Here is a 25521-nt window from a genome sequence, read left to right on the forward strand (position 1 = left end):
CTCTACCAAGCAGCCTGGGCCCAGGTAGGATTCCTTGTGATGAGCCACATGGTTCTTTGACATCTGCACACGCTATGCTGGCCTCTCAGGCTGCCGGAGCCCCCAGGGGAGCCCCAGGGCTTCCCGGGGCACGTTCAAGAGCTGTGTCTCTCTTCGGCCCCCCGCACCTCCCGACATACCACCCACAGCCTTCTCAGGCAGACACTGACTTTTGTCATGCACCACCTAGGACCTCAGAGCCAGCACTCCCAGGAGGGTGTTTTATTATTTATTCACTGGGCAGGGAATATACACTGGGTCCCAGAGGCCGCCACGCTACCGGCTTACCAAGTTGCCATTACACGACACAACTCCAGGGGCTCTCAGGAAGCCCCTGGGGGACCCGCCGAGGACAGCTCAGGGACCTCCGGGAGGAACTGGGCCCTGAAGAAGAGACCGGCGGCCTGCCCAGCCGTGGGGAGCCTCTGTCCCACCGCCCTGCAGAGCCGGAACCTTCCAGACACATCGGGCATCATCTAAATAATGGTCATGCTGGTTGTTCTAGATGTTCTCAAAACCACAGCGTACCAGACAACTTAGATACATTACAAATATATAAATTAAGAGGTCTACATGTATACAAAATCTTTCGATGGGAACTTAATTGCATTCTATGCCATGCCAGGAGCTGGTATTAAAAATAGAAGGTATTTATATACAGGCCCTGCCTCTCTCGTGTCCACCATGGAACCCTCTGGTGTTGTCAGGGCCTCTGGGCAGTCTCAGCACCCCCACAGGTAACCCATCTGCACTCTGCATCTTTCGGGGCAGCAGGGGGCTCACACCAGGGCTCTTCTCCTGTGTCCCCATCTCAGCCAGGCGGCGCCTCCGAACCCACGGGCTGCCGGAGGGGGTGATGCTACTGTCAGAGGAATAATCCATGCACTTGCGGACGATCTCGGGACTGGTGCTACAGTTCAGCCTCCCCTCCTCGGCCAGTGGGGATTTTCTGGAAACGCCTTTGCGTTGAGCCAAGGGGCTGCTCCAGGGACTGGAGCACGGGGAGGCGTTGGGGCTCAGAAAGAGATTCTGGTGGCCAGAAGGGCTGAGCTTGTTGGTGATCACATGCCGCCGGCCAGCCATGGGGGACGTGGGGTTGCTCTCGGGGTCGGAGGAGCTGTTGGCGGAAGACTCGTCACCCATGTACTGCAGCTCCTCAACTCTCTTGTTGAGGGACTTGTTCAGGTGGATGCTTGCAGTGGGCTCCTCATCCTGGTTCTTGTCTTTGAGAGGTTTCTTTTTGGGTGGCTTCATGCCAATCAGGATGGCTTTCATGTTCTCCCTGCCCTGAGATTCTGTGCTCATAAACTCATGGGCTTTTATGGCCGCCTCCACCTCCTCAAACTCCACGATGGCACATTCCTGAGTCCCCACCTGGCTGTACCGGCTGCTGATCCTCCGGATATCAGGGGGCAGCTCCCTCCCGGGCTTGAGGATCCGTACCGACGAGATGACCCCGAAGGTCCCGAAGAGCTTGAGCAGGTGTTCCATTACCTTCTCCTGCACCCTTCCGTTCTTCGGAGGGGTGGCCAGGGCCCACAGCTTGGGGGACAGGTGGAGATCGTAGACCAGGAGCATCTTGCTTGGGAGGTTCTCGTTGGGGAAGAGCGGGACGGGGGTGGTCCTCCTCACCTTCCGGTGGTCTTCATTCAACTCGAGGGTCACCGAGTACTTCAAGGCATGCGCCGTGGTTCTCCAGTCCCGGGTAAGGTGTTTCACCTGAAGAAGACAGAGCACATCTGGAATGGTACCTATCGTCCTCACCCATCCTGCATCCTCTACAATCCCCCCCACTCCTTTCCTCACCCCTCTGGAACATGCATAGCTAGAAGCACCAGCATTCAAAAGTCTAGTGAGTCAATGAACACGCTTCTGGCAATGTCAAGCAGTGCAGCACAGTATAGACCAGTGCCGTCCAACAGAACTTTCTGCGGTGGTGGAGATAGGTTAGTCCACCCAAGTTTAACGGCTAAAGCTGCAGGTCCTGCAACGAGGCTGTTAGATACGCGAGTGTTAAGGCCCACCTCTGGCTGCCGGTTAAGACCTGACGTTTTTCAGCCTCCCATTGCCTCAACGCCCTCCTCAGCTGTCAAATGGAGAGGCTAAGTGTGTCCACCTCACAGAGTCGCCATGAGGATCAAACGAATAAATCAATAGATACAGATCGACCTCCGGACACACGTTATACAGACAGATGCAAAACTCAGTGTCTAGCTCATAGCGGGCACTATCATGAGCTACCATTCTGACGGGATTCAGAGATTGTAACACCCACATGCCTCTCTGAAGTCATGTTTCTCTGTTTACGCCATCTGATACACAGACAGTTCCAAAAGTTCTTTCATATTCCACTGCGGTATGTCCTGAAAACGATGTGGACTCTTTCGACTTGGAATAAAACCCAACTAGGGCCCCACGGAGAATGATGAAACAGTCCCTCCCTTCCTCGTCCTCCCTGAGTGGAAATTGTGCATATCGACGTGCAGTATATGAAGGCTATATTTATATTGTAAAACAGTAATTTTCAAGAGGCCCACTTCCGCTGGAGGGAATGCCAGGGAAAATGAGTCATCCCATCCCACAGCAACAGTGGAGGTGGGTGGGGTGGGTAACCTGAGCCAGGAATGGCAAGATCACCCTGAGTGCTCTGAGGCCAGGCCAGTGCAGTCACTGCAGAGGAGCCCTGAGACCCAACAGGAACTTCCCAAAACTCAAGAACAGAAGCTCGCTAACAGGGCGGCATGGGGGGAACCTGCAGAGCTACTGGTACCGGCAGGCTCCTGCAGGCAGTGCGCCGTCCACTCTAGCCTGTGGGCTGTGCGTGAAAAGGCCCAGATGTGGGCTTGGGTATGGGAACCACAAGTCACCTGCACAATCAATGAGCTGATCTCTGTGACACACACCAAGGACAGAGGGTCAGCAGAGGTCCCAGCAAAGGGCAGCTTTCAGGTGATCAGAGTCGATCAGGGATCCAGAAGGGGTGAAGATGAGGACCAAAGGTCACTGCCAGGTTGTAAGGAAGTCAGGCAGTAGCTCTCTGAGGATGAAACAAGGGGGAACCTTCTCTAAAACTAGGCAAGAAGGGAGCAGTCAGGAGAGGAAGAAAAGCCACTGCCTAAGCCTGAAGCCTGAGCAAGGAATGCTCAGGGGAAGGCCAGCGCTGCCTTACTCCAAGGGCCAGAGAAGCTGACCGGAGGCCACATTCAGTGGAGAGGGAAGCGAGCTCTGGCAAGGACCCAGCACCCCTCCAGAGCCAAAGTCGCTGGGCCACGTTGGTTATGGCCTGAGCATCCTCAGCCTGCGTCCACGAGCCTGTAGAAGGAGTGTCCGGCACCATCTCGGACCAGGATCCAGGGAGGTGCTGTCCTTGTGCAATTTACTAGAAGAACCTTGTAAGATTTTCAGAAACTGTCATTTCCGTGCTTGTCCTATGTGTCTCCTATTATGATTAGCAGGAAAAGTCCTTAGAATGAAAAGGGCCTTTGTTCTCATTTTGGAGGTGTTGGGGAGTCCATGTCTACTCTGGCCAATTTTCAACAGAGCAGAGCCCTCCCAAATACAGTCACAGTGGCAGCTTCCAAAGGAAGGGAAGGGAAGCCCGGGTGGCTCAGCGGCTTAGCGTCGCCTTCAGCCCAGGGCGTGATCCTGGAGACCCAGGATCGAGTCCCACGTCCAGCTCCCTGCAGGGAGCCTGCTTCTCCCTCTGCCTGTGTCCCTGCCTCTCTCTGTGTCTCTCATGAATAAATAAATAAAACCTTAAAAAAAAACAAAAAAGGAAGGAAAGTCAGGCTGGCTCTAAGGGTCCCTGGGGAGGAATAAAGGAATGTGCACTGGCTGCTTTGTTTTGGAGTTTCACAAATACTTTTGTGTAAGGGTTGGCTCACTGTTCTCGGACACATGTGATACCCTGATGTATCATCTCGATGGGACTTGGGGAATTTAACGTTCAAATACTTCCCTGAAGTTGCGTTTCGGCATGTAAGCACTTGATACATACAAGGTTCCGGGAGATCTTTCATATTTCAATGAAGAAGCTCCTGAAACTGGTGGGGATGGTTTCAGCTTGGAATAAAACCCAACTTGGGGCCTTGTGGAGAATGATGAGACAGTCCCTCCCTATAATATACACACATTGGTCTTTATCCCCCTTCTTGGCACTCAGCTGTTGGAATCCTGTCAATTCTTCATACAAGAACACTAGGAGTATCTTTTGTTCTAATGAAGCAATTGTTTTTTTTGGGGGGGGGGTGCAGTTCTGGATGGCTCCTGGTTGAGGGCCAGTCACCAGAAAGACCAAACCATGATTAGAAGCTTGGAATTTCCAAAGACCAAACCATGATTAGAAGCTTGGAATTTCCAGGTGAAGGGGGAGGGGCAGGAAATTAATAGCTGACCATGCCTACATGAGGAGGCCTCCATAAAAATCCCAGTACTGTGGGGCTCAGGGCACTTCCAGGTTGGTGAATACATCCAGATACTGTGAAGGTGACACACCCCAACTCCCCAGGGACAGCAGCTTCTGCACTCACGACCTTGCTCTGCACATCTCTTCAGCTGGCTGTCCATCTGTATCCTTTATCATATCCTTTATTAAACTGGTAAATCGAAGCAAGTGTTTCCCTGAGTTCTGTGAGCTGTGCTAGCAAATAATCAAATCCAAGGGGGAGGAGGTCATGGGAAGCTGTGATTTGCAGCCAAGCTGGACAGAAGCTCTGGGTGACCTGGGGGCCTGCCATTGCCTCCCAGAGTGAGGGCAGTCTTGTGGATTAACCCTTAAACTGTAGGATGTGATGCTACCTCCGAGGAGATACAGAACTGCTCGGCGGGGAACATCCTCCCCCAACATATACATCTGGCGTCAGCGTTAGGAGTGTGGTAGTGGCAGGAGAGCAAAGGAGACACACAGGAGGAAGTGGAGGCTGCTTCTTTACAACATCAAGTGCCCCTTCCCTCCTCCCATACCCTGAAAACTCCTACGCATCCGCCAAGACCCGATTTCAACGTCACCACTTCTAGGAAGACTTCGCAATCACCCAGGCAGGGTTACTCGCTCTGATGAACGCTACTTGTACTCCTGTTCCTTTACTGCCTGTGATCACGGTGCAATCCTTCGCAGACCTCCCTCCTTCACTGGGCTTTGCAAGCGCAGGGGAAATGCCTGCATTCGGGTCGTACGTCCTGTGCCTGCCACAGCGCGCAGGGTGCCCAATGGACATGTTTGGTGAGTGGAGACAGGACAGAGGACAAGAGGACAGACTATATCAGGAGGTGAGGCAGAGAACAGCTTCAGGGACAAGGGCTCCCTGCCAGTGCTCTCCGGCGAGGCGCACAGGCAGCCTGGCTGGGCCCCAGCTCCGACTTAGCCCGTTATGCAACAGGCCATGCGGTGCTTTGCCACTCTAGTAATTAGGCGTCCCCCACGGAAGGCACAGGGTTCTTACTCCAGCTAGTCTGTCCACACTTGGAGACACAGGGAACTCACACCACAGTCCAGCTGCCTACAGAGCAGCAATCATCAGATGCCCCACATCCCCATAGAGGTGAGGATGCTGGTGTCACACTGCAAAGGCTGCTGGAGTCTTAAAGAAGCCTCATTCCCCAGAGTTCTGGGTGTTCCTCCTTCTTATTTATCCAACTGGACAAGTGAAAAGCCTGAGTTACACACGCTTCTAGGCCTACAAGGTGTCTCTCAAGGCCACTGGGTCCCTGTGTCCTGGCACAACATCCTCCTGGCTGCCCACTTGCCTGGCAAGACTGCCTGAACTTTACTCAGAACGAGCACTTTCGTTTCATAAACTGCCGCCCGATGACATTTGTCCCAACACCCAGGCCTCTCTCTCCCCCTCCTTTTTAAAGATTTTATTTATTCATGAGAGACACAGAGAGAGAGGCAGAGACACAGGTGGAGGGAGAAGGAGGCTCCCTCTGGGGAGCCCAACGTGGGACTCGATCCCGGGACCACAGGGTCATGACCTGAACCAAAAGCAGAGGAAGAAGCAGGCTCCATGCGGGGAACCCGGTGTAGGACTCAATCCCAGGACCCCAGGATCACGATCTGAGCCAGAGGCAGACGCTCAACCACTGGGCCACCCAGGCGTCCCCCCAGGTCCCTTTCAACACTGTGGGGAGTTAAAACGATCCTAAATCCCTGTTCTTGATCATTTTTTCTCTATTTCATGCCCCGGGGTTGGGGGAAGGAATCACTAGTCACCAAGGGTCAAGGGAGTAAAAGGTATTTAGGACTGCAGCCCAACACCCCTGACATCGAGTCCACCTGCGAGACGGAAGCCTTACCTTTTTGAAGGACGTGAGGAGCTTGACGCTCACGTAGCCCAGCTTGTTCCTCCTCACGTGCTTCAGTAGGAAGGCGTCCTTCTCCAGATTTTCATCAGAAAAATAGAATTCGATCTGATCCACCAGCTTCCTGATTAACTCTTGGTCCGGGGGCTTCCACTCCTGCTCGCCATCGTCACGCTCGTTTTCGCCCCCACTTGTCGTGGCACCCCTGGGAGCAGAAGGAGAGGCCGAGGGGTTACAGGATGAATCGTTGTCCCCCAACCCACCCCCTAGTTTCATATGCTGAAGTCCCGAAGCCCGGTATGTCAGAATGTGACCTCACTTGGAAGTAGGGCCTTGCAGACGTACTGAGTTTAAGGTGAGGTCACACCACAGGGGGGTGGCCCCTAATCCAACATGACTGGCATCTTATAAAAAGGGAAAATTGGGGGCCATGAGCACATGGGAAGACGGAGGTAGAGGCCGGGGCGATGCAGCAGAAGCCCAGGAACATAGAAGGTTGCCAGCAAACCACCAGAAGCCAGGGGAGTGGCCTGGAACCAACCCATCCCTAGACCCTTGAAGGGGAGAGCTCCTCAGACCCCTTGATTTCTCACTTCTGGCCTCCAGAACAGGGAGGCAAAAAATTATGCTGTGCTAAGCCACCCAGTGGGTGGTGCTTTGTTTCCATAGCCCTAGGAAACCACACTGGGTCACACTTGAGCTGGACTCCTCTGTGGCGGTGATCACCTGGCCACTCGGGGCTGGCTTTTGTCCAATCGGCTAAGAAATCAAGGGAATAAAAGGGAAGGGAGAAGAACTGGGTAGGAAATATCAGAAAGGGAGACAGAACATGAAGACTCCTGACTCTGGGAAATGAACTAGGGGTGGTGGAAAGGGAGGAGGGTGGGGGGTGAGGGTGAATGGGTGACGGGCACTGAGGGTGGCACTTGACGGGATGAGCACTGGGTGTTATTCTGTATGTTAGCAAATTGAACACCAATAAAAAATAAATTTATTATTAAAAAATAAAATAAAAAGAAATCAAGCTTTTGTTTTTGACATGGACAGAGGGTCATTAAAATAACAACATCTTCTACTAACATTTACGTGCTGTTGTGCCATGACAGGATGCTTTTCACATTCCCTTCTCATTCTTCCCTCCCCAGTCCACCCCTAAATCCTGATTTCTAGAAGATAATTTAGCAGAGTAACTAAGAGTCCCAATCCTCGAGTTAGACCATGTAGGTTCGAATCCTGCCATCACCATTTATTAGCTGAGTCAACTCAGGCGAGGACCTCCCCTGCCGTGCCTCAGTCCCATTATCTGTACATTGGGAATCACAATAGTCATTGTCCCAACAGGACTGGCAGAAGATTAGTTGAACTAATACATAGAAATGCCCACATGAGCACCTGGCACACTCTCAGAACCCAGAGGTGACAGGTACATTCATTTGCCCCTCGGACCTAGGGTTGAAACTCAAATTTTCTGTCTCCAAAGCCAACACACATAATACTTTCCACGTTTTGTTGGGTTCCTGCCATGGAATCCGGAAACAATCTCATTCACCAGGGCCCTTCCAAATGAAACCCACACCCACCAGCAGCTCCAGTTGGACAGACTTTCTCCTCCTCTCCCTGAGAATATTAGGGTATGAGAACAAGCCAAAGAAATCCTGAGCAAAGCTTCTTTAGGGAGGCAAATCTTTCACCAAGGAATGACAAAAACTTCAAAGCCATAAACATTTAGGGGGTTTGTGATGATCTTGCATCACAGTTGACACCACTAATGAGAAGCTCCCAAAGTGAGCTCTCTCTGGCATATTTAATCAGCAAATTAAATTATGTATTACACAGTATCATATATATCTTATTCAATAAAAAAGGATTGGTTAAAAATTACATCCAGAAATAAACATTACTGCTTTCCTATGTGGCAGTGAATTCTAATAACATGACTCTCAGACCCAGAGTCTCCATTAACATGTTCTGAGTAGAGAGAGCATCTCCTGGGATGGATGCAAACATCCAGTCTACCGAAAGCATTCAGGGTGCTTCTCCTCTGTTGGGAGGACCTGCCCGGCTCCCCAGAGGGCTCAGAGAGTTCACGACAGCATATTTACACTAGCCAAGAGGTAGGGGTGTCTACTGATGGATGGACGGATGTGCAAAATGTGGTCTATCAATGCACAGGAGGGAATATTATTCAGCTTTGAAAGGGAAATTCTCAAAAAAAAAAAAAAAAAAAAAAAGAAAGGGAAATTCTGTCTCATGTTGCACCATGGACGGACCTTGAGGACGTTGTGCTAAGTGAAATACACCAGTTCCCAAAAGACAAATATTGCTGATGCCACTCAAGTACCTAGAATTGTCCAATTCATAGAGACAGAAAATAGAATGGCAGTTACCAAGGGCTGGGGAGTTAATATTTAATGGGTATGGAGTTTCAGGTGAAAAAGACAAAAAAGTTCTAGAGGTGGAAGGTGGTGATGGTTGCACAACAATGTGAACGTACTTTTTTTTTTTTAATTAATTTTTATTGGTGTTCAATTTACCAACATACAGAAAAACACCCCAATGTGAACGTACTTAACGCCACAGAACTGCACGCTTAATAATGGTTAAGATGGTGAGTTCTGTGTTATGTGTATTTTGCCACAATTTAAAAAAATGTATAAAGGAGGGCTTCAGCACAAAAAAAAGTATGCATGTGAATACTATGTTTCCTCTATGAAGAAGCAAGCAGGGATGCCTGCATCTGCTCAGGTCATGATCCTGGGGTCCTGGGATCAAGTCCTGCATCGGGCTCCCTGCATGGAGCCTGCTTCTCCCTCTGCCTGTGTCTCTGCCTCTCTCTCCGTGTCTCTCATGAATAAATAAATAAAATCTTTAAACAAATAAGTAAATAAATAAATAAGCAAGCAGTTAACATTTCCCTTGGATTGGGATTAAGCTCTTAAGTAAAATAATCAACCAATACACAAAAAGGGGGAGGGGGCTCAGAGTGTAAAAGTCAACTATCACTATGATAGTTCAAAGCTGGAAAAGGTACATACATGTATGTCCTTCAACTCAAGCAAAATTTTCACTGACTCTTAACCCCCCACAACAACAAAAAAACAACTGTGGAAGAGTCAAGATGAGACTAAAAATGGAAATAAATCTGACTCCCAGTTTTTCAAATTTGGAAATTATAATTAGCATAAAAAGTAGGCGTCAGTTGATTTTAAAATGAAGAGTTGAGTTATTTGCCTGCAGATAGTCTGGAAATGGTTTTTGAAATACCACACCGGTGTCTGAAGACAAATGTGTACTGAAGAAAAAAAAATGGTCTGAGAGACTAACTTTAAAAGTATGTTTTTAAAAAAAGTCTTTTAAAAGTGAGATGGCAGGGGGCACCTGGGTGGCTCAGTGGTTGAGCATCTGCTTTTGGCTCAGATGGTGATCCCAGGGTCCTGGGATCGAGTTCTGCATTGGGATCCCTGCAGGGAGCCTGCTTCTGTCTCTGCGTCTTTCATGAATAAATAAATAAAATATTATTTTTTAAAACGTGGGATGGCAAACTAAGGGAATGTATTAAGGCAGCCCATGAGCTAAAACAGGTCAAAGGCAACTTAGACATTAAACAAAGCTGAATAGTTTAGAAGTTTCTAGAAGACTATGGTAGACATTAGTCAGACTCACCCAACATCTAATAGCAAACTCTTTCTCACTTGCTTTCCTTTGTTATGGAGGCTATTAAAAAAAAACAAAAACCTAAACACCTACTTTCTCAGCCTCTGTTATAGGTAGTAGCCATTTGTCATGGGAAAGCCAATAAAACACACCTGAAAATCTCTTGGCCCTGCCTCTTCCCTTTTTATCCGTTTTGAGTGTGGATGTGATGGTTGGAGCTGTAGGAGCTATTTTACTACTGCAAAAAAAGGCCAAGGGAATTCGCCGGCCTGATTTATTGACATTAATGGCTCTTATATTATTGAGTTGTTGAACCAATCCCTCTACTAACCTACCTGCAGATTTCTGATTACATGAGGGAGATAAAATCCATTTGTTTAATTCACTTGTTAGCTGGGTTTTCTATTACTTACAGATAAATATTGTAGGATGGTCATACTGCATTGAGAAAAGTAGTCCTTAAATTATGCCAAAGGAAGGGTCAGTAGAACCATCAATGGAATGAAAAAGGAGAAGATAGACAAAACGGATTTTCACTTTATTAGAGAAAATTTATCCCCTAACTAGTAGTTAAAATAGGCTGAATGTACCATAGACAGTAACTACAAATGCATTGGGAAGTCTGAGCCCCACCGACGAGGATGAGAATAGCTGGAGTCAGAGTGAGGTGTGGGATAACGCCCAGTGAAGAGTTTTGAGGGGACTCAGGTATTAGCAAAATGGTCTAACTTACTACAAACAGCAAGTAAATCAGAGGTGACCAGGCCATCAAAGGGACCCACAGCCTAGTAAGTCCTACTCCCCAACTAAAATATGCTAACATAAAGAGTAAACTCATAAACAAAACATAATTGAAGGATGGGGACATAATTTCTCAATTTCTCCAGTGCCCCTTCTAGAGCCTTCTGTTCTTCCCAAGGTGTGCCATGGGAAGCCTTTCCTCCCTGCAGGTGACTCTCTCAAACTTGATTGAGAAAACGAATCAGACTTGCCCAGAGCTCCCTTGTGCACCCCGCCGCCCACCCCCCACCCCCCGCCGCTGTCCCCACAAACTCGTTCTGTATGTCAGGGCATCTGCCAAAGCATCCATTTGCCGCATCCAGATGCCTTTTCTCCACCTTGGTCCTCTTGCCCCCACTGCAGGATGGGACTCAGCAGACCACCTTCTTTTTAGTACTCCTCTCCCCGGGCTTCTGTGACTTGCTTTCTGATTCTTCTCCCCATTTAACTGCCCTTCCAGACTATTCATTCTGCTCCCGTTTCTCCAAGGATCTATCCTTGACTCTTTATCCCCTGGTGGTCTCTACACTTCAGCCCCTGGAGAGCTCACCCATTTCAGATCTGCCTCCTCCCACCCCTCCATCCTTCTCTCGCCCTCAATTCCTAATGCCAGCCTGATGCCTGGAGAGCCTGTGAATACTTAGAATCCAATACGTCCAGCGTTGAGCTGCCACCTTCTGCAGAGCTCGACCTCGGGAAGTACTGACGTCTAGACCTGACGAGGGACATTCCATCTGGGAAGCTCATCTTTCATGCAGTCTCATGGTAAACAATCCACACTGGGGGTTGGGAGAAGGGGGATGACTCTGTCAGTTATTTGCACCCACTGAGTAGACAGACAGGTAGGCAGGGATTCCAGAACAGGTGGGCAGCCCTGGGGAGGTGATAAAAACTCCTACGCAAGTACAGGGGTGAGCCTCTTGCACCCTAGGACTCCCTCTCTGCATAGGTGCTGTCAGCGGCAACTTGCATCTCCAAAGGGGACCTCAAAAGAGAGGCAAGGCCTGTTTGCATATCTGGGGGGCATGCTGCCTTGTTTCCCGGTTCATGCAACAGCCTTTGAATGAAAAAGACCCCGTACATCCTTTACGAACATCGAAGAAGTTTATATCCCTTAAATATGAACGTTGGTAATGTTTTGCAATTACAACTGTCCTGTAAAGACCATATATCTTCCCTCCCAAACTGCCCCACTAACTACTTTCCCCCATTCACTCTTCTCTGCATTTAGGCTCAAAATCCAAGATGCATCTTTTAGCCTTCTCTTTTGCCCCCACACTGAGCCAATTATCAAGTGTTGATATTATTCTGCAGTGTCTCGCATCTGTTCTCTTTTCCATTCCAACTGTCCTCATTACTTCTCCCTTGGACACTATTAACAGCTCATCAAAAATGAATCTTCAATAGTAAAGCAATACATACACGTAGCAAAAAATAAAACAAAATACTACATAACTTATAAGGAAGCAACGATTCCCCACTTCACCTCTCCTCCCTAGAGGCAACCTCTATTCAACTGTTTCTTTCTTAGAAGAGCTGCCCTGTGGTTCTACAAAACATGCTCATGGTTCTATTTCTCACTTGCCAATTTTCGACATTCTCTATTCATGTCCTATTACATAACTTGAGGGTTTGGGGTCACTCATCTCCCAAAGCTTCTTCTTTTAATATTTAAGTTTTTATATTATTTTTGAGCTTTTTATTAGCCTTCTAATTGTGTTGTAAAATAATACACTTAATGGGGCACCTGGGTAGCTCAGCTGGTTGAGTGTCTGCCTTCAGCTCAGATTGTGATCTTGGAATCCTGAGATTGAGCCCTGGGTTGGGCTCCCTGCTCGGCGGCAGGGAGGGGGGTCTACTTCTCCCTTTCCCTTTGCCCTCCACCCCCCAAAAATAAATATACAATCTTTAAAAATAAAAAATAAAATAATACACTTAAAATTCTGTTTCTTACTCCATCAACGTTAAATGTATTTCTCATTTCCTCATTACATATGATGTATCTGTTATGACCCTATCTTCTTCTTTGCCTCTCCTTCCATTTCCAACCTTTCAAATTCTATCAGATGTACCTTTATTTTATTGTGTATGGTTCATTATGTTTACATTCTATTCTGTAACACATTCCATGTTTTGTCTATAGATACTAAAGGTTGAAAGTCAATTGCTGTACTTATTTTTATGACTATACATATATTGCTCTGTGCAGGACAAAGGCATTTGCTAAGATTATATTTCTTTCTTAAAGTCCTATTACTTGACTGACCACTTGGATTGATCCTCTATGGCTCCTATCCTTTCTTTCATGTGGTCTGTCTTTGTCTTTGTCTTTAATTTAAAGGGCAACAGATGTTCTGACATTACCTTTCAATCTTTCTTGATGAATTTTTTAATTTCAGGAATTATATAATCTCTAAGAACTCTTTTATGTCTTTATATTGCTCCTTTTTAAAAGCATCCTGTTCTTGTTTTGCAGATGCAGTACCTTAAATTCTCTCTCAGGTACTAACCAGAGTATATATATTTTTGTAGTCTCTTTGTTTCCAACATGTCACCTCTATATCTTCTGGGGTCAGTTTTTCATTTAATTTCCAGTAACAGGTTTTCTTCATGTGACTGGTAATCAAATCATCCTTTCTTTATTAAATTTTTTTAAGTTTTTTTTTAAGATTTCACTTATTTATTTGAGAGACAGTGTATTAGGGAGACAGGGCAAGCATAAATGAGGGAGCAGAAGAAGAGGGAGAAGCAGGCTCCCCATTGATTAGGGAGCCCAAAGTGCGGCCTGACCCCAGGACCCTGGGATCATGACCTGAGCGAAAGGCAGATGCTTAACCTACTGAGCCACCCAGGTGCCCCAATTAAACAATTTTTAAACAAACTTATATTAGAATAATTCCAGATTTACAGAAAAAATGTGAAAATAGTACAAAGAGTTTCCATATAGCCCATATCAGGCTTCTTCTATTATTAATATTTTGCATTAGCACAGTACATTTAATGCACACGAACCACAATAAGGTAAAAATAAATGTTTATTTTGTGTATACGGTTCTTAGACCCTGTAAACATTCCACATTATCTATTCCATTTAAAAACTGCTTCTAAAAAGCTGTCTAACCCATTGTGATTTTCTGAAAAGCCTGCTGCTAAAATCCTTGATTTTAATGATAAATATGGGCTGGACAGTAAACAATTCTATTTCTCCAAGTCAATACATTATTAGCTGAAGTCCATACTTTATTCAATTTCCTTAGTTTTTACCTAATGGTCTTTTTCTCTTGCAGGATCCCATCCAGGATACTATATATTATATTTGGTCACCACATCTCCCCGGGCTCCTCTTGGGACAGTTTCTCAGGCTTTCTTTGTTTTTAATGACCTTGACTGTGTTGAGGGGTACTGGTTAGATATACTGTAGACTGCCCTTTCCTTTGGGATTTATCTGATTTTTTTTATGATTAGATGGTATATATGGGTTTAAGGGAAGAGGAATGCAGAGGTAAATTTCCATTCGCATCACATCATATCAGGGGATCAATCAACATACCAGATCATTGTGGATGTTGACCCTGGCTGAAGTCATGTTATCTGGTGTCTCCACTGCGAAGTTACTATTTCCCCTCACTTTCCACGCCATGCACTTCGGAAGGGAGTCACTGTATGCAGTCCACACTTAGGAAGTGGGGAGTTGTGCTCCATGACCATTTATTTTGAAAAAGGAAGGTCTGGGTTGCTTTTTCATGGTGGGTTACGTAGGTTCCCTCCGCAGTCCTATACTGTGACTGATTTTCTTCCTAGATGGTTCTATAGATGTGGGTGGGGGCATGCCAGCTGGCAGGCTTCACTGTAGGGCAGACAGGCAGGAAATTATTAAATATGAGCTTTATATGGAGAAGAACTTACTCTAGAGGTACCAGCTCTACCTTAGCAGCCCTAGCTCACCTGTTAGCTCATTCAATTCCTTTAGAAAATAATCTTATTTCTTCTTTTTCTCCTTGAAAAGTAAATAGTAGGTTGGTTGCTACTTTTCATGGTCAGGAAGAGAGGTAAGGCAATTGTTCTAAAGGCAGGCAGAATTTAAATTGCCCCTCAGATATCAGTATCCCTTTTAATTCCCGCATCCTTCACACATTTCCAGAATCTTTCCAGGGTTCTGTTTTCTGGCCTCCTCCCACCTCCCCCTACTCCACTCCTGTTGTATTTTGAGTTAAGCCTCTTCCACTCTGTGCCTTATTACATGTTTTAAAGAACAGATATGTCACTGCTCTACTTTAATACTAATACTAATGTTTTCTAGTCTGTTAAATAAAATCCTAAGTCGTTAGCTCTTTATTCAGATTCATTTCGAATATGGCTATCACCAGCTTCTACACGTATTTCTGTCTATTTCCTTTCAGATCTGCTATTCTAAAACAAAAGCAAATAAAAGACTAACAGGTCCCTATAAGTGTCACAAGGTTTCTGGACTCTATCCCTTTGTGCATGCTTCCATCACCTTGAACATCCTGCCTCTATCTCTCAGGTCCAAATCCTAACCACACATCAAGCTCCATCTCAACTGCAACTTCTCCTAGCACTTGCCTGTACTTGTATCAGAACTACTCTGCGCATTATCTTATTAGTGCCCTGAGCCCTAAGCCTGAAGGATAGGATTCACATTGGTTTCTTTCATTCTGGCACCAACCCAGAGCCTTGCATATAGTAGGAATTTACAAAGCATCACCAATGTAAAGTGAATAGCTTCTGTAAGGGCAAATCACACCTATCAGGATTCTTGGAGACAGGAAGTATGGTTACTGGTAAATATGTCATTAGTGGCCTTTCAAGAGGACTTCAAAAAAATAATGTACATTTAAGTTTTATGTTTACATTATTATAAATTGGGGGTACTGATGTGTTCATTTAATAGCTGTAAACCTGCTAGAAATGAAAAACAAAGGGTAGAAATAAGGAGGCACATTTCAAAACACATGATTGGGCGGGCTCCAGAGATCAGTGTTGAAATATTTATCGTATTTTAACTAACCTAGAGAAATAAGTACAGCATAAAATCTCCACAGTTGCCTTTCTCATAAAAATCTCAAGATAGGGGCACCTGGGTGGCTCAGCGGTTGAGCATCTGCCTTCGGCTCAGGTCATGATCCCGGAGTCCTGGGATCAAGTCCCATATCGGGCTCCCCACAGGGAGCCTGCTTCTCCCTCTGCCGATGTCTCTGCCTCTCTCTGTGTGTCTGTCATGAATAAATAAAATCTTTTAAAAAATCTCAAGATAATCTGGAGATATTAACTGAATGGTAAGCAAATGACACCTTATGAATAAAAATATTCAAAATAAAATGGTGGAATGATGAGCTCCTGACTGTGGCTTTCAACACAGAAAAGCTCTCCTGGACTCATCATCTATCCTGCAGATGGTCTAATATGGTGCTTTGGCCACTGATGCCAGGAAAATGGTGGACAGAAACTAGGAGGACATGGACCAAAAAAGAGAAAGCATCATTTATGAAAAACACCAGGGTCCGGTACAATCTGTGTATATAGTTCCTGTTGATTTGCCTCTAGAAAAAGATAATCTGAAAAGGCTCTGAAGGTAATACAAGGGCAGATTCTAAAGATGCAGGTTTAGAGACAAGCTGGAAACGTATATGGGGACGTGTTCAACTTTGGATAAGGCATTATGGGAACAATTATATTTTGGATGCCAGTAGCAGGGGCCCCATGCTATGCCTGGTGGCCCCTGGGTTCTTGCAGACTTATTACAGACATCATGATCTTCCTCTCTAACCCCACCTTCTGTCGTGCTATTCTGGCCTAAATCCTCAGGCCTGCAAAAGGAGTACAGCTAGTGGATATCTCTGCATGTCTAAACAGTATAGTTTGTGGTGTGAAGCAGGGATAATGTATGCAGAGCACTTAGTTCCACATCTGGTACATAATTGGCATTAATAAATGGAGCCTTTCACTATCGTCATCCAGAACAGAGAAAAGATAGCTTGTGCAACAACCCTGAAACATCATGGAGAGAAAGGATCCTTGATGATTCTGTTTGTTAAATGAAGGCATGCTTCAGTGATTTTTATTATTCACGATAATATCTGGTATTACGATTTTAAATCATTTTTACACATTGTGAGACAAAGCAAAAAAGTGAACACATTAATGTTATTAGTTTTCAGGATTGTCAGTGCAGAAAAATAAAAGAAGTAAAATAAAACCTATGTCAAATACAAATTGGAATTATCAACATAAACTTATTTTTTTTAACGTATTTCCTAGCTCTGTTGAAAGGGCCTAAAACCAATATTGCCCCAGTAGAAATTAGCACTCTTAATTCCAGGTCTTGGTTTCTAAACACCTTTCCACTAGTATTTGAAAAATACCAGCCACAGGGATACTTGTGGAAATGGCTAGATCCTATGCCGGGAGTAGGAAAAGTATAAGGTGAGCCCAGCCTATCTAGTATCACAAAACAAGAAAGTGCTCAAAGACTCAATGGCATGTTCCAAAAGGCTATGCTGACGCCAGTCTGAAGGGGCTCCCCTACTTAATCAGGGATAGTTTGAACATCAAAAATAATTGTAACTAATTTTTAAAAAGTGAATTAAAAAAAAAGTCCATGAATCAAGGAGGGCCAAAAGGAGGGCTCTGATTTAAATTATTTGATGTGACTATTATACCCATTCCTCTCTTTGAAAACTGGTCATTAAGCATTTAAGTTGCCTTGTTAGGAAGAACTCTTGTTCAATCCCGGATGACAAGGCAAAGCTCTCTTACTTAGAAGAATACCAGCTAATAAATGCACAAAGGATAATAAAATTAGAAAATCACTAATTTGTAATTCCCGGAGGAACTGACTCAGGCAAGGATCATCAGCAGATGCTAAAACCATAGGGCCTTGGTGAAAGAATATGCACAGGAAGCTTACATATTACTTGTTAACTGCAAAGAGAGCGACACATCTTCACAATGAAGAGATCACCTTAGTCAAGTGGTCAAATTAGAGCATCACTTTGGTGAAAGCTGCCTGAGGTGATGCAACAAAAAGTCTGTGGCATCGCCTATGAGGTGTTCTTGCCAGAATGTTTAATCTGAATCGAATCAAGCTCTTAGCCTACCTTCTAATTTACAGGAAACACAGGGTACAAAGGAGCAAGTTACACTAGATGATCAGAACAAAATCAGACCAATTCAAACTGGGAAACATTCAACAAGACATCTGGCCTCTTATTTCAAAATAGCAACGCATCAAAGAAAAAAGTGTGAATGTTCTAGATTAAAAGATCCTAAAGAGACATAATAGGCAAATGCCACCACCTGGATTGGATTCTGGTTGGAGGAGAAAAAGAAAGATCAACAAAATACAATGTGGAACGATTGGGGGGAAACCTAAATATGGAACTTGGCTATTAGATCATTTTAGGGATTAAACCAAGGAATCATTGTTAATTCTCTTTTTATTTATTTATTTATTTATTTATGATAGTCACAGAGAGAGAGAGAGAGGCAGAGAGACACAGGCAGAGGGAGAAGCAGGCTCCATGCACCGGGAGCCCGATGTGGGATTCGATCCCGGGTCTCCAGGATTGCGCCCCGGGCCAAATGCAGGCGCCAAACCGCTGCGCCACCCAGGGATCCCCTGTTAATTCTCTTAATTGCAGTAACAGTATTATGGTTTTACAGGACAGTGTCATTAGCAAGAACTCCCAAATAAAGTGCTTAGGGTACAGTAAGTCTCGTGTATATTTTCAAATGGTTCAGAGAAAACCACCCAGAAGTCCATCAAACAAATATGGCAAAATATTAACAACTGTTAAATCTAGATGGTGTGTGTATGAATGCTCACAATACTACTCCTTTACATGTTATGTTTGAAATTTTTATTTCAAAAAGGTGAGAATAAAAAGAAAGACACCTTTTTGGTGAGAGAGGGGTGGGGGAAAAGACTAAAGAACATTTTTCTTATTTCCATGTATTGCTCGTACCGCAGGGAAAAGCCAAGTATTGGGCTGATACTGGTGGTATATACAGTGAGGACTAAGGCGAGGGCACTGCCTTTAAGGATCTCACTGTTTAGTGGTGGCGGAAAACCACACAAATACTTCAACCCAATGGCCTGATGCAATGATAGAGACATGCATTTATGCAATAACTATTTAGGGGCACCCACCGCATGCCGGGTGCTTGGGATACAATGAGAGCAAGGCAAGCATGGTTCCTGAATTCATGATGCTCATAGTCTTATGAGGGAGACAGAAATATAGAGTTACAATTTAGGTAAATGTCAGGTATAACCTGTGCAGAGTACTACAGCAGCATGAAGGATAGGAAACAAACAGCTTTGGGGTGGGTGTTGGGGGCTGTGGAGATGAAGCGGTCAAGCAGGGTTTGGTTTTGGTTCTGGTTTTTTCAGTTTCAGAGGTAGAATTTAGTGATTCATCAGTTGCATGAACACTCAATGCTCACTCCATCACGTGCCCTCCTCAATGGCCATCACCCAGTTACCCATTCCCCACCCATTTCTCCTCCAGCAACCCTCAGTTTGTTTCCTAGAGTTCGGTATCTCTTGTGGTTTGCCCCCCTCTCTGTTTTCATCTTATTTTATTTTTCCTTCCCTTCCCCCGTGTTCTTGTTTTGTTTCTTAAATTCCACATGAGTGAAATCATATGATCATTTTCTTTCTCTGATTGACTTATTTCACTCAGAATAATACCCTCTAGTTCCATTCATGTCATTGCAAATGGCAAGACATCATTCTTTTTGACGGCCAAGTAGTATTCCAATGCAATGGAATACTCTTCTTTATCCATTCATCTGTCGACAGACATCTGGGCTCTTTCTGTAGTTTGGCTCTTGTGGAAACTGCTGTCATAAACATTGGGGTGCAGGTGCCCCTTTGAATCGTTATGTCTGTATCCTTTGGATAAATACCCAGTAGAAGCAGTGAAGTTTGAAGGCTGACTAGGGATCAATCAATCAATCGGTCAGACCCAGAGGAGGGAATGCAAAGGCATGTAGATGCAGAAATAGGTTCAGGAATCCGGAGAGGTTAGTGCTGTGGGTGCAGGAGTTCTAAGGCAGGCAGGGAAAGAAGCAATGGGCCCAGGGGATGACGTGGGTAGGTGCCACATCTCAACAAACAGCTTTAGGAACCTGGGCTTTCTCCTGAAGGCTCTGGAAGCCGAGAAGTGTCCCCACGGGGTGGAGGCTGCTGCTATGCCAGGCTGGCCCAAACAAGGGGGCAGCACGGGTCCTGTTCTTGGCTGTGTTCTCGTGCTCCGGATATCTGCCTGCTGGGCTCTGCCAGCTGCACTGCCCTGAAGAGCCTCCAGGGATTTCCAGGGTCAACTCTCTGCCAGTGGCAGCAGGAAATGCTTCAAACTGAACGCTCCAGGCGAGTCCAGTCCCTGGAGTTGGGAGTGACAGGTGGCTCCGGAGAGAGTGCAGGGGGCGGGGGCAAGAAGCCCACCCAAATGAGGATCACGTTCTCCTAGATCTCCACAGGGAGAACTTTCCAGGCCCAAGAAATAATACTTAGGGCTTGAATCCTTGCTAGCGGTGCAATCTCAAAACTTAGTCCCCGGTAGTGACTAAGGACTTCCCCACAGTCACAGGCAAAGGAAATCAGAAGGCTCAGCCACTCCGAGCTACTTCACATAACCTCTGAAATTATTTGAGTAGGTGGCCGCCTTCTCCTCAAGATTGAGATGTCAGTGACTATGGACCCATTATTTTTATCCTCAGCGCAGAGGCGAATGAATGAGTGAATGAATCAATCAGGCTTTACAGTATGCGCAGTGCTGATAAGGCTACTGGAGCTACTGTGTCATCTGCTACGACTCAGCTTTTCTGCTTTACACTGTTGGCTTGGGCTTTCCTCCTCAAATACCTCCGTCTCCACGGAAATGCTCTGAATCTCTGGGTCCCTAAACCCAGACCTCTTCCACTGCAGAAGGACCGGCAGTGGCTCTGGGGACTCAGTATCCTCAGGCCTTCAGTTGAGCACTCTGCCCACGAAGGCTGGAGGGTCCTGACGTCTAAAAAGTAGGTGCACTGAAACCCCGAAGAAAGAGGGTTCTTCCTAAGTTCCCGTGGGCATTTCCGAGAATTTGCAAGATGTGCCATTGCTCTACTCTGCTGGCTCCGGAGACTCCATACCCTAGCTCCTTCCAACAGCAGGCACTAAACCACCCACCCGAAAGGCACGGGCGTTGGTGGACGCAAGTCCGAGGTCTCCGGCTGATGACAGAGCCCAGGGCCCAAAGGCACGGTTAGTTAGGTGCCTTCTGGTGCCATAACGGCTCCAGCCTGCCCATCACTCAGGGACCCAACAGGCAAGGCAGCAAGATGATGATGCAAGCACCCAAGTCAGCTGGCGGAGGCTGCGTGAAAATGGGAATCCCCGGCCCGCGAGGGCGCAAGCAACAAGCCTTGAGCTGATCCCAAATCAGAGCAGGGGACACCAGGAAATCACTCCTCGCAGCCCCCCCCCCCCCCCCCCCCCCGCAGCAAGAGTCAGCCGGGCCTGGGCTGCCCGCATCCCGCATCCAGGTGGACTGAAGGCTCGGTGGGGCCGCGCGTGGGCAGGCGCCCGGGCTGGGATCTGGGGGTCTCGCGGCGGGGAGGGTCCTTGGGAAGGTCCCGGGGAGCGCGCGTAGGGAGAGCCTCCCCCGGGGCAGAGGATGGCGAGGGTGGCCCAGGAAGGAATCCCTCCCCGTCCCGGCCCGGCCCACGTCTGGGCCCCTTAGAGCAACGCCGCCACCCCCGGGGCTCGGTCCGGCGACCTAGCGGCGGGCAGCGGGTGCTGGGCCGGCGGGACGCCCGCGCCGCCCTCCCAGGAGCCGCCCCTGCGCCCCCCCCCGCCCCCGCCTGCCCGGCCGGGGCGCTCCCCCTCCCCCTCGCCGCGCACCCCCAGCCCCGGCCCCCCCAGCCCCGGCCCCCGCTGGCCCGACCCCGGGTGCTCCCCGCGCCCCCGCGCCCCCCGCGCCCCCGCCGGCCCGGCCCTTGGGCGCCCCCCCCCCCCCCGCGCCTACCCGTGCCCGCGGCTCGGCTCCTCCTCGCTGGCGCTGCCCCAGCCGGGGCTCAGGTACCGGGCCGGGTCCCCCGCGCCGCCCGCCGCCCCCTCCTCCTCGTCCTCCGGCCCCTCCACGTCCTCGGCCTCCTGAATGGCGACGCGGATCTGCACCGCGGGCCCGGGCGCGGGCGGCGCCTCCTCGCCGGCCTGGGCCATGGCTCCCGGCCTCGCGGGGACCAGTCGGGCGGCGGGGCCCGCGGCGAGGGGCCGGGGAGGGGCCGGGGTCGCGGCGCCCCGCCCCGCACCGCCGCCGCCGCCGCCGCCGCCCCCGCCCCGGCCGCCAGCGCCGCCGCCAGCCGCGCGCCAGAGCAGGCGGGGCGCCTCCTCCGCGCTCCCCGCGCCCCCGCCCGCCGCGCCTGCCCCGCCCGGGCACCCGCCCGGTCACCCGCCCGGTCACACGCCGACCCGCCCGCGTCCCCACCGGGCTCTCGGGGCACAGCCGCCCCACGCCGGGCGCCCGGGACCTCCGGGACTTGGTTCCCCCGCGTCCGGGGCCCGGGATTCCGAGTGCGGCCCCGGAGCCTCCCCGCTCCAGTTAGGGCACCAGGTAGGGACCGTGCGGGGCCCCGGAGCCGCCCCCGCTCCAGTTAGGGCACCAGGTAGAGACCGTGCGGGCCCCGGAGCCTCCCCGCTCCAGTTAGGGCACCAGGTAGGGACCGTGCGGGCCCCGGAGCCTCCCCGCTCCAGTTAGGGCACCAGGTAGGGACCGTGCGGGCTCCGGAGCCGCCCCCGCTCCAGTTAGGGCACCAGGTAGAGACCGTGCGGGCCCCGGAGCCGCCCCCGCTCCAGTTAGGGCACCAGGTAGAGACCGTGCGGGCCCCGGAGCCGCCGCCGCTCCAGTTAGGGCACCAGGTAGAGACCGTGCGGGCCCCGGAGCCGCCGCCGCTCTAGTTAGGGCACCAGGTAGGGACCGTGCGGGCCCCGGAGCCGCAGCCGCTCTAGTTAGGGCACCAGGTAGGGACCGTGCGGGCCCCGGAGCCGCCCCCGCTCCAGTTAGGGCACCAGGTAGGGACCGTGCGGGCCGAGCCGCAGCCGCTCTAGTTGGGGCACCAGGTAGGGACCGTGCGGGCCCCGGAGCCGCCCTCGCTCCAGTTAGGGCACCAGGTAGAGACCGTGCGGGCCCCGGAGCCGCAGCCGCTCCAGTTAGGGCACCAGGTAGAGACCGTGCGGGCCCCGGAGCTGCCCCCGCTCCAGTTAGGGCACCAGGTAGGGACCGTGTGGTGCCCCGGAGCTGCCCCCGCTCCAGTTAGGGCACCAGGTAGGGACCGTGCGGGCCCCGGAGCCGCAGCCGCTCCAGTTAGGGCACCAGGTAGGGACCGTGTGGTGCCCCGGAGCTGCCCCCGCTCCAGTTAGGGCACCAGGTAGAGACCGTGCGGGCCCCAGAGCCGCAGCCGCTCTAGTTAGGGCACCAGGTAGGGACCGTGCAGGCCCCCCGAGCTGCCCCCGCTCCAGTTAGGGCACCAGGTAGGAACGCACATTCCCGGGGCCCACCCGAGCTCCCGAAGCGGGATCTACGACTCTGAACTCCGTGTTATCAACGGCTTGCCAAGCGATGCCCAAGTTCCCTGAACTTTGAAAGCCACTGCCCTTCGGCACTTCTTAATGCGCCCTGCCCATCATATTGTTGAATGTATAAAGGGGGCTATGGAAATGCCAGTATGCTCGCAAATCGTTCCTAGTTAGCTTTAAATGGGTTCCATGGCAACCCTGTAAATGTGACCCAGAAACTAGGGACATAAACACGGACATAAATAAAACCTGAATGTGCTTTTCATGAAGCTCTTAATTTACCTTCTTAAACATAATTAATTATATTAATTTGCCCACCTAGTGCTCTAAAAGAACGGACCCCCTGGACCAATCAGTACGTTTTGCTAGAGGAAAGCCAGTCAGAGAGGCTCCAGAAATGGAGTCTCTTGTAAAACACTGTCCTTGTAAAAGAACACCATGTGTGGCCCCCCTGAGTGTCTGGCTGGGGCCAGGAGAGACCCAGGGGTGTAGCAAATCTTTTTAAGATTTGACTGGAGGAGCACCTAGGTGGTTCTGCGGTTGGGCGTGACCCCAGGGTCCTGGGGTCGAGTCCCCCATCCGGCTCCCCGCAGGGAGCCTGCTTCTCCCTCTCCCTGTGTCTCTGCCTCTCTCTCTGGTGTCTCTCACGAATAGATAAATGAAAATTTAAAAAAAAAATAAATTTGACTGGAAGGTGCATCTCTTTCTTTGCCAGATCTCTTTTGATTGAAGGGGCCATAGAATGAGTAAGTGAAGGAAGAAAGAGACCCCTGGTGTCTGTGCCAGAACAGCTCACAGCCTGCGTCTGAGCTACAAGGAGGAAGAGGCAAGAAGCTCACAAGATCTGTTCCAAGCAAGCTGTGCCTCCCACCAGGATTTTAAGCTGCTATACACCTGGTCCACTGTGATGAGGATCAAGAGGAGAGAGATTTGCAGCCCTCTCCACACCTCCTGTTCTGATCACTTGAGTTCCTGATTTTCACAGAGCAATCCACATTATCTCATTTAAATCCTCTTGTATGGAAAAGACAGCAAAGGTTATTATCCTTATCCACAACAATGGCTCTTATTTGTACCAAGCCCTGCAGTTTATGAAGAATTCGTACATACAGACTATCTCAGAGTTCCCAATTGTTCAATAAGAGAGAACCCTGGAAAATGTTCTGAAAATTTGGACTCCTAGGCTCCTATAGTTTAAGAACTAGCAGTTGGCAGGTGAATCTGGCCTGCAGAAGTGTTTTATTTGGTTGGAGTTTAGAAAAAAATAAATGAAATCAATATGGCCTTGTGTTCAAATATATCTGCCTAAGCTGTCTCTGATGTTATGTATTTCTGACTCCTCATAAAAGAATTTTGAATCTAGGGTGCCCAAGTGGCTCAGTCAGTTAAGCGTCTGCCTTTGACTTAGGTCAGGATCTCACGGTGCTGGGATCAAGTGCCACATCAGGCTCCTTGCTCTGCTGGGAGCCTGCCTCTCCCTCTCCCTCTCCCTCTCCCTCTCCCTCTCCCTCTCCCTCTGCCTGTGATTTCTCTCTCTCTCACCCTCTCTCTCAGTCAAATAAATAAATAAAATCTTTTTAAAAAAAGAAAAAAGAATTTTGAGTCTAGAAAGAATGTCAGACATCATCGAGTCCTAAGCTTCTCCTTTTAGGGAATGAATGAGTATCCCCAAGAGTACAAATCTTTCTGCTAGGGCTCCACTGAAGGAAGAACCACACACACACACACCTTGGAATATACTTGGACTTGAAAGCAAAACTTGCATAGAATTTTTAAAGCAGGGACGCCTGGGTGGCTCAGCGAACAGCGCCTGCCTACAGCCCAGGGCGTGATCCTGGAGTTCTGGGATTGAGTCCCACATCGGGCTCCTTGCAGGGAGCCTGCTTCTCTCTCTGCCTCTCTCTCTCTCTCTGTCTCTGTGTCTCTCATGAATAAATAAATAAATAAATTTTTAAAAAGAATTTTTAAAGCAACTCCACATAAGTTTCTCATTTGTGGTAGTTGGCTTAGTAGGATGCCTGGGGGAGGGAAAGACAGACCACCCCTCCAACTGCATTTCGAGTAGTGCTTCATGGGAGGAGTCCAACTCAGTCCCTCTCCAGATGAGAAAAGTGAGTTCAATGAGGCTCACTGGTATCTGTTGAATGCTTAAACCAATAATCAGT

General features: G+C 48.7%; 1 protein-coding gene and 1 long non-coding RNA gene across 3 annotated transcripts; one reads left to right on the forward strand and one right to left on the reverse strand.

Annotated features, from left to right (window-relative positions):
* Positions 1–255: 255 nt before the first annotated feature.
* On the reverse strand, positions 256–22097 carry LARP6 (La ribonucleoprotein 6, translational regulator). Of its 2 annotated transcripts, none has more exons than XM_072739040.1 (3): positions 21807–22097; positions 6334–6544; positions 256–1758 (listed from the first exon to the last, which is right to left on the reverse strand). In XM_072739040.1, the coding sequence occupies exons 1-3, from the start codon at positions 22001–22003 to the stop codon at positions 691–693; spliced, it is 1476 nt and encodes a 491-aa protein (XP_072595141.1). In that variant the 5' UTR covers positions 22004–22097; the 3' UTR covers positions 256–690. The 2 variants fall into 2 exon arrangements, with proteins under 2 accessions (XP_072595141.1, XP_025871617.1); XM_026015832.2 differs by lacking the exon at positions 21807–22097 and adding an exon at positions 14324–14525.
* On the forward strand, positions 18234–24639 carry LOC140595666 (uncharacterized). The gene is made up of 2 exons (XR_011997451.1): positions 18234–21324; positions 24072–24639. It is a non-coding gene; the product is annotated as an uncharacterized lncRNA (long non-coding RNA).
* The last annotated feature ends 882 nt before the right edge of the window (positions 24640–25521 follow it).

This window comes from Vulpes vulpes, chromosome 15 (assembly GCF_048418805.1).
Source record: "Vulpes vulpes isolate BD-2025 chromosome 15, VulVul3, whole genome shotgun sequence".
Taxonomy (NCBI): Eukaryota; Metazoa; Chordata; class Mammalia; order Carnivora; family Canidae; genus Vulpes; species Vulpes vulpes.

What these genes read in the sequence shown, in the direction of transcription:
- LARP6 (XM_072739040.1), bottom strand. Translation starts at nt 22,003, where the DNA reads ATGGCCCAGGCCGGCGAGGAGGCGCCGCCCGCGCCCGGGCCCGCGGTG. An exon ending in GAGCCGAGCCGCGGGCACGG is followed by an intron (nt 6,545 to 21,806) that starts GTAGGCGCGGGG and finishes TTCTGCTCCCAG; the next exon opens with GGGTGCCACGACAAGTGGGG. An exon ending in TCCTCACGTCCTTCAAAAAG is followed by an intron (nt 1,759 to 6,333) that starts GTAAGGCTTCCG and finishes TGTCTTCTTCAG; the next exon opens with GTGAAACACCTTACCCGGGA.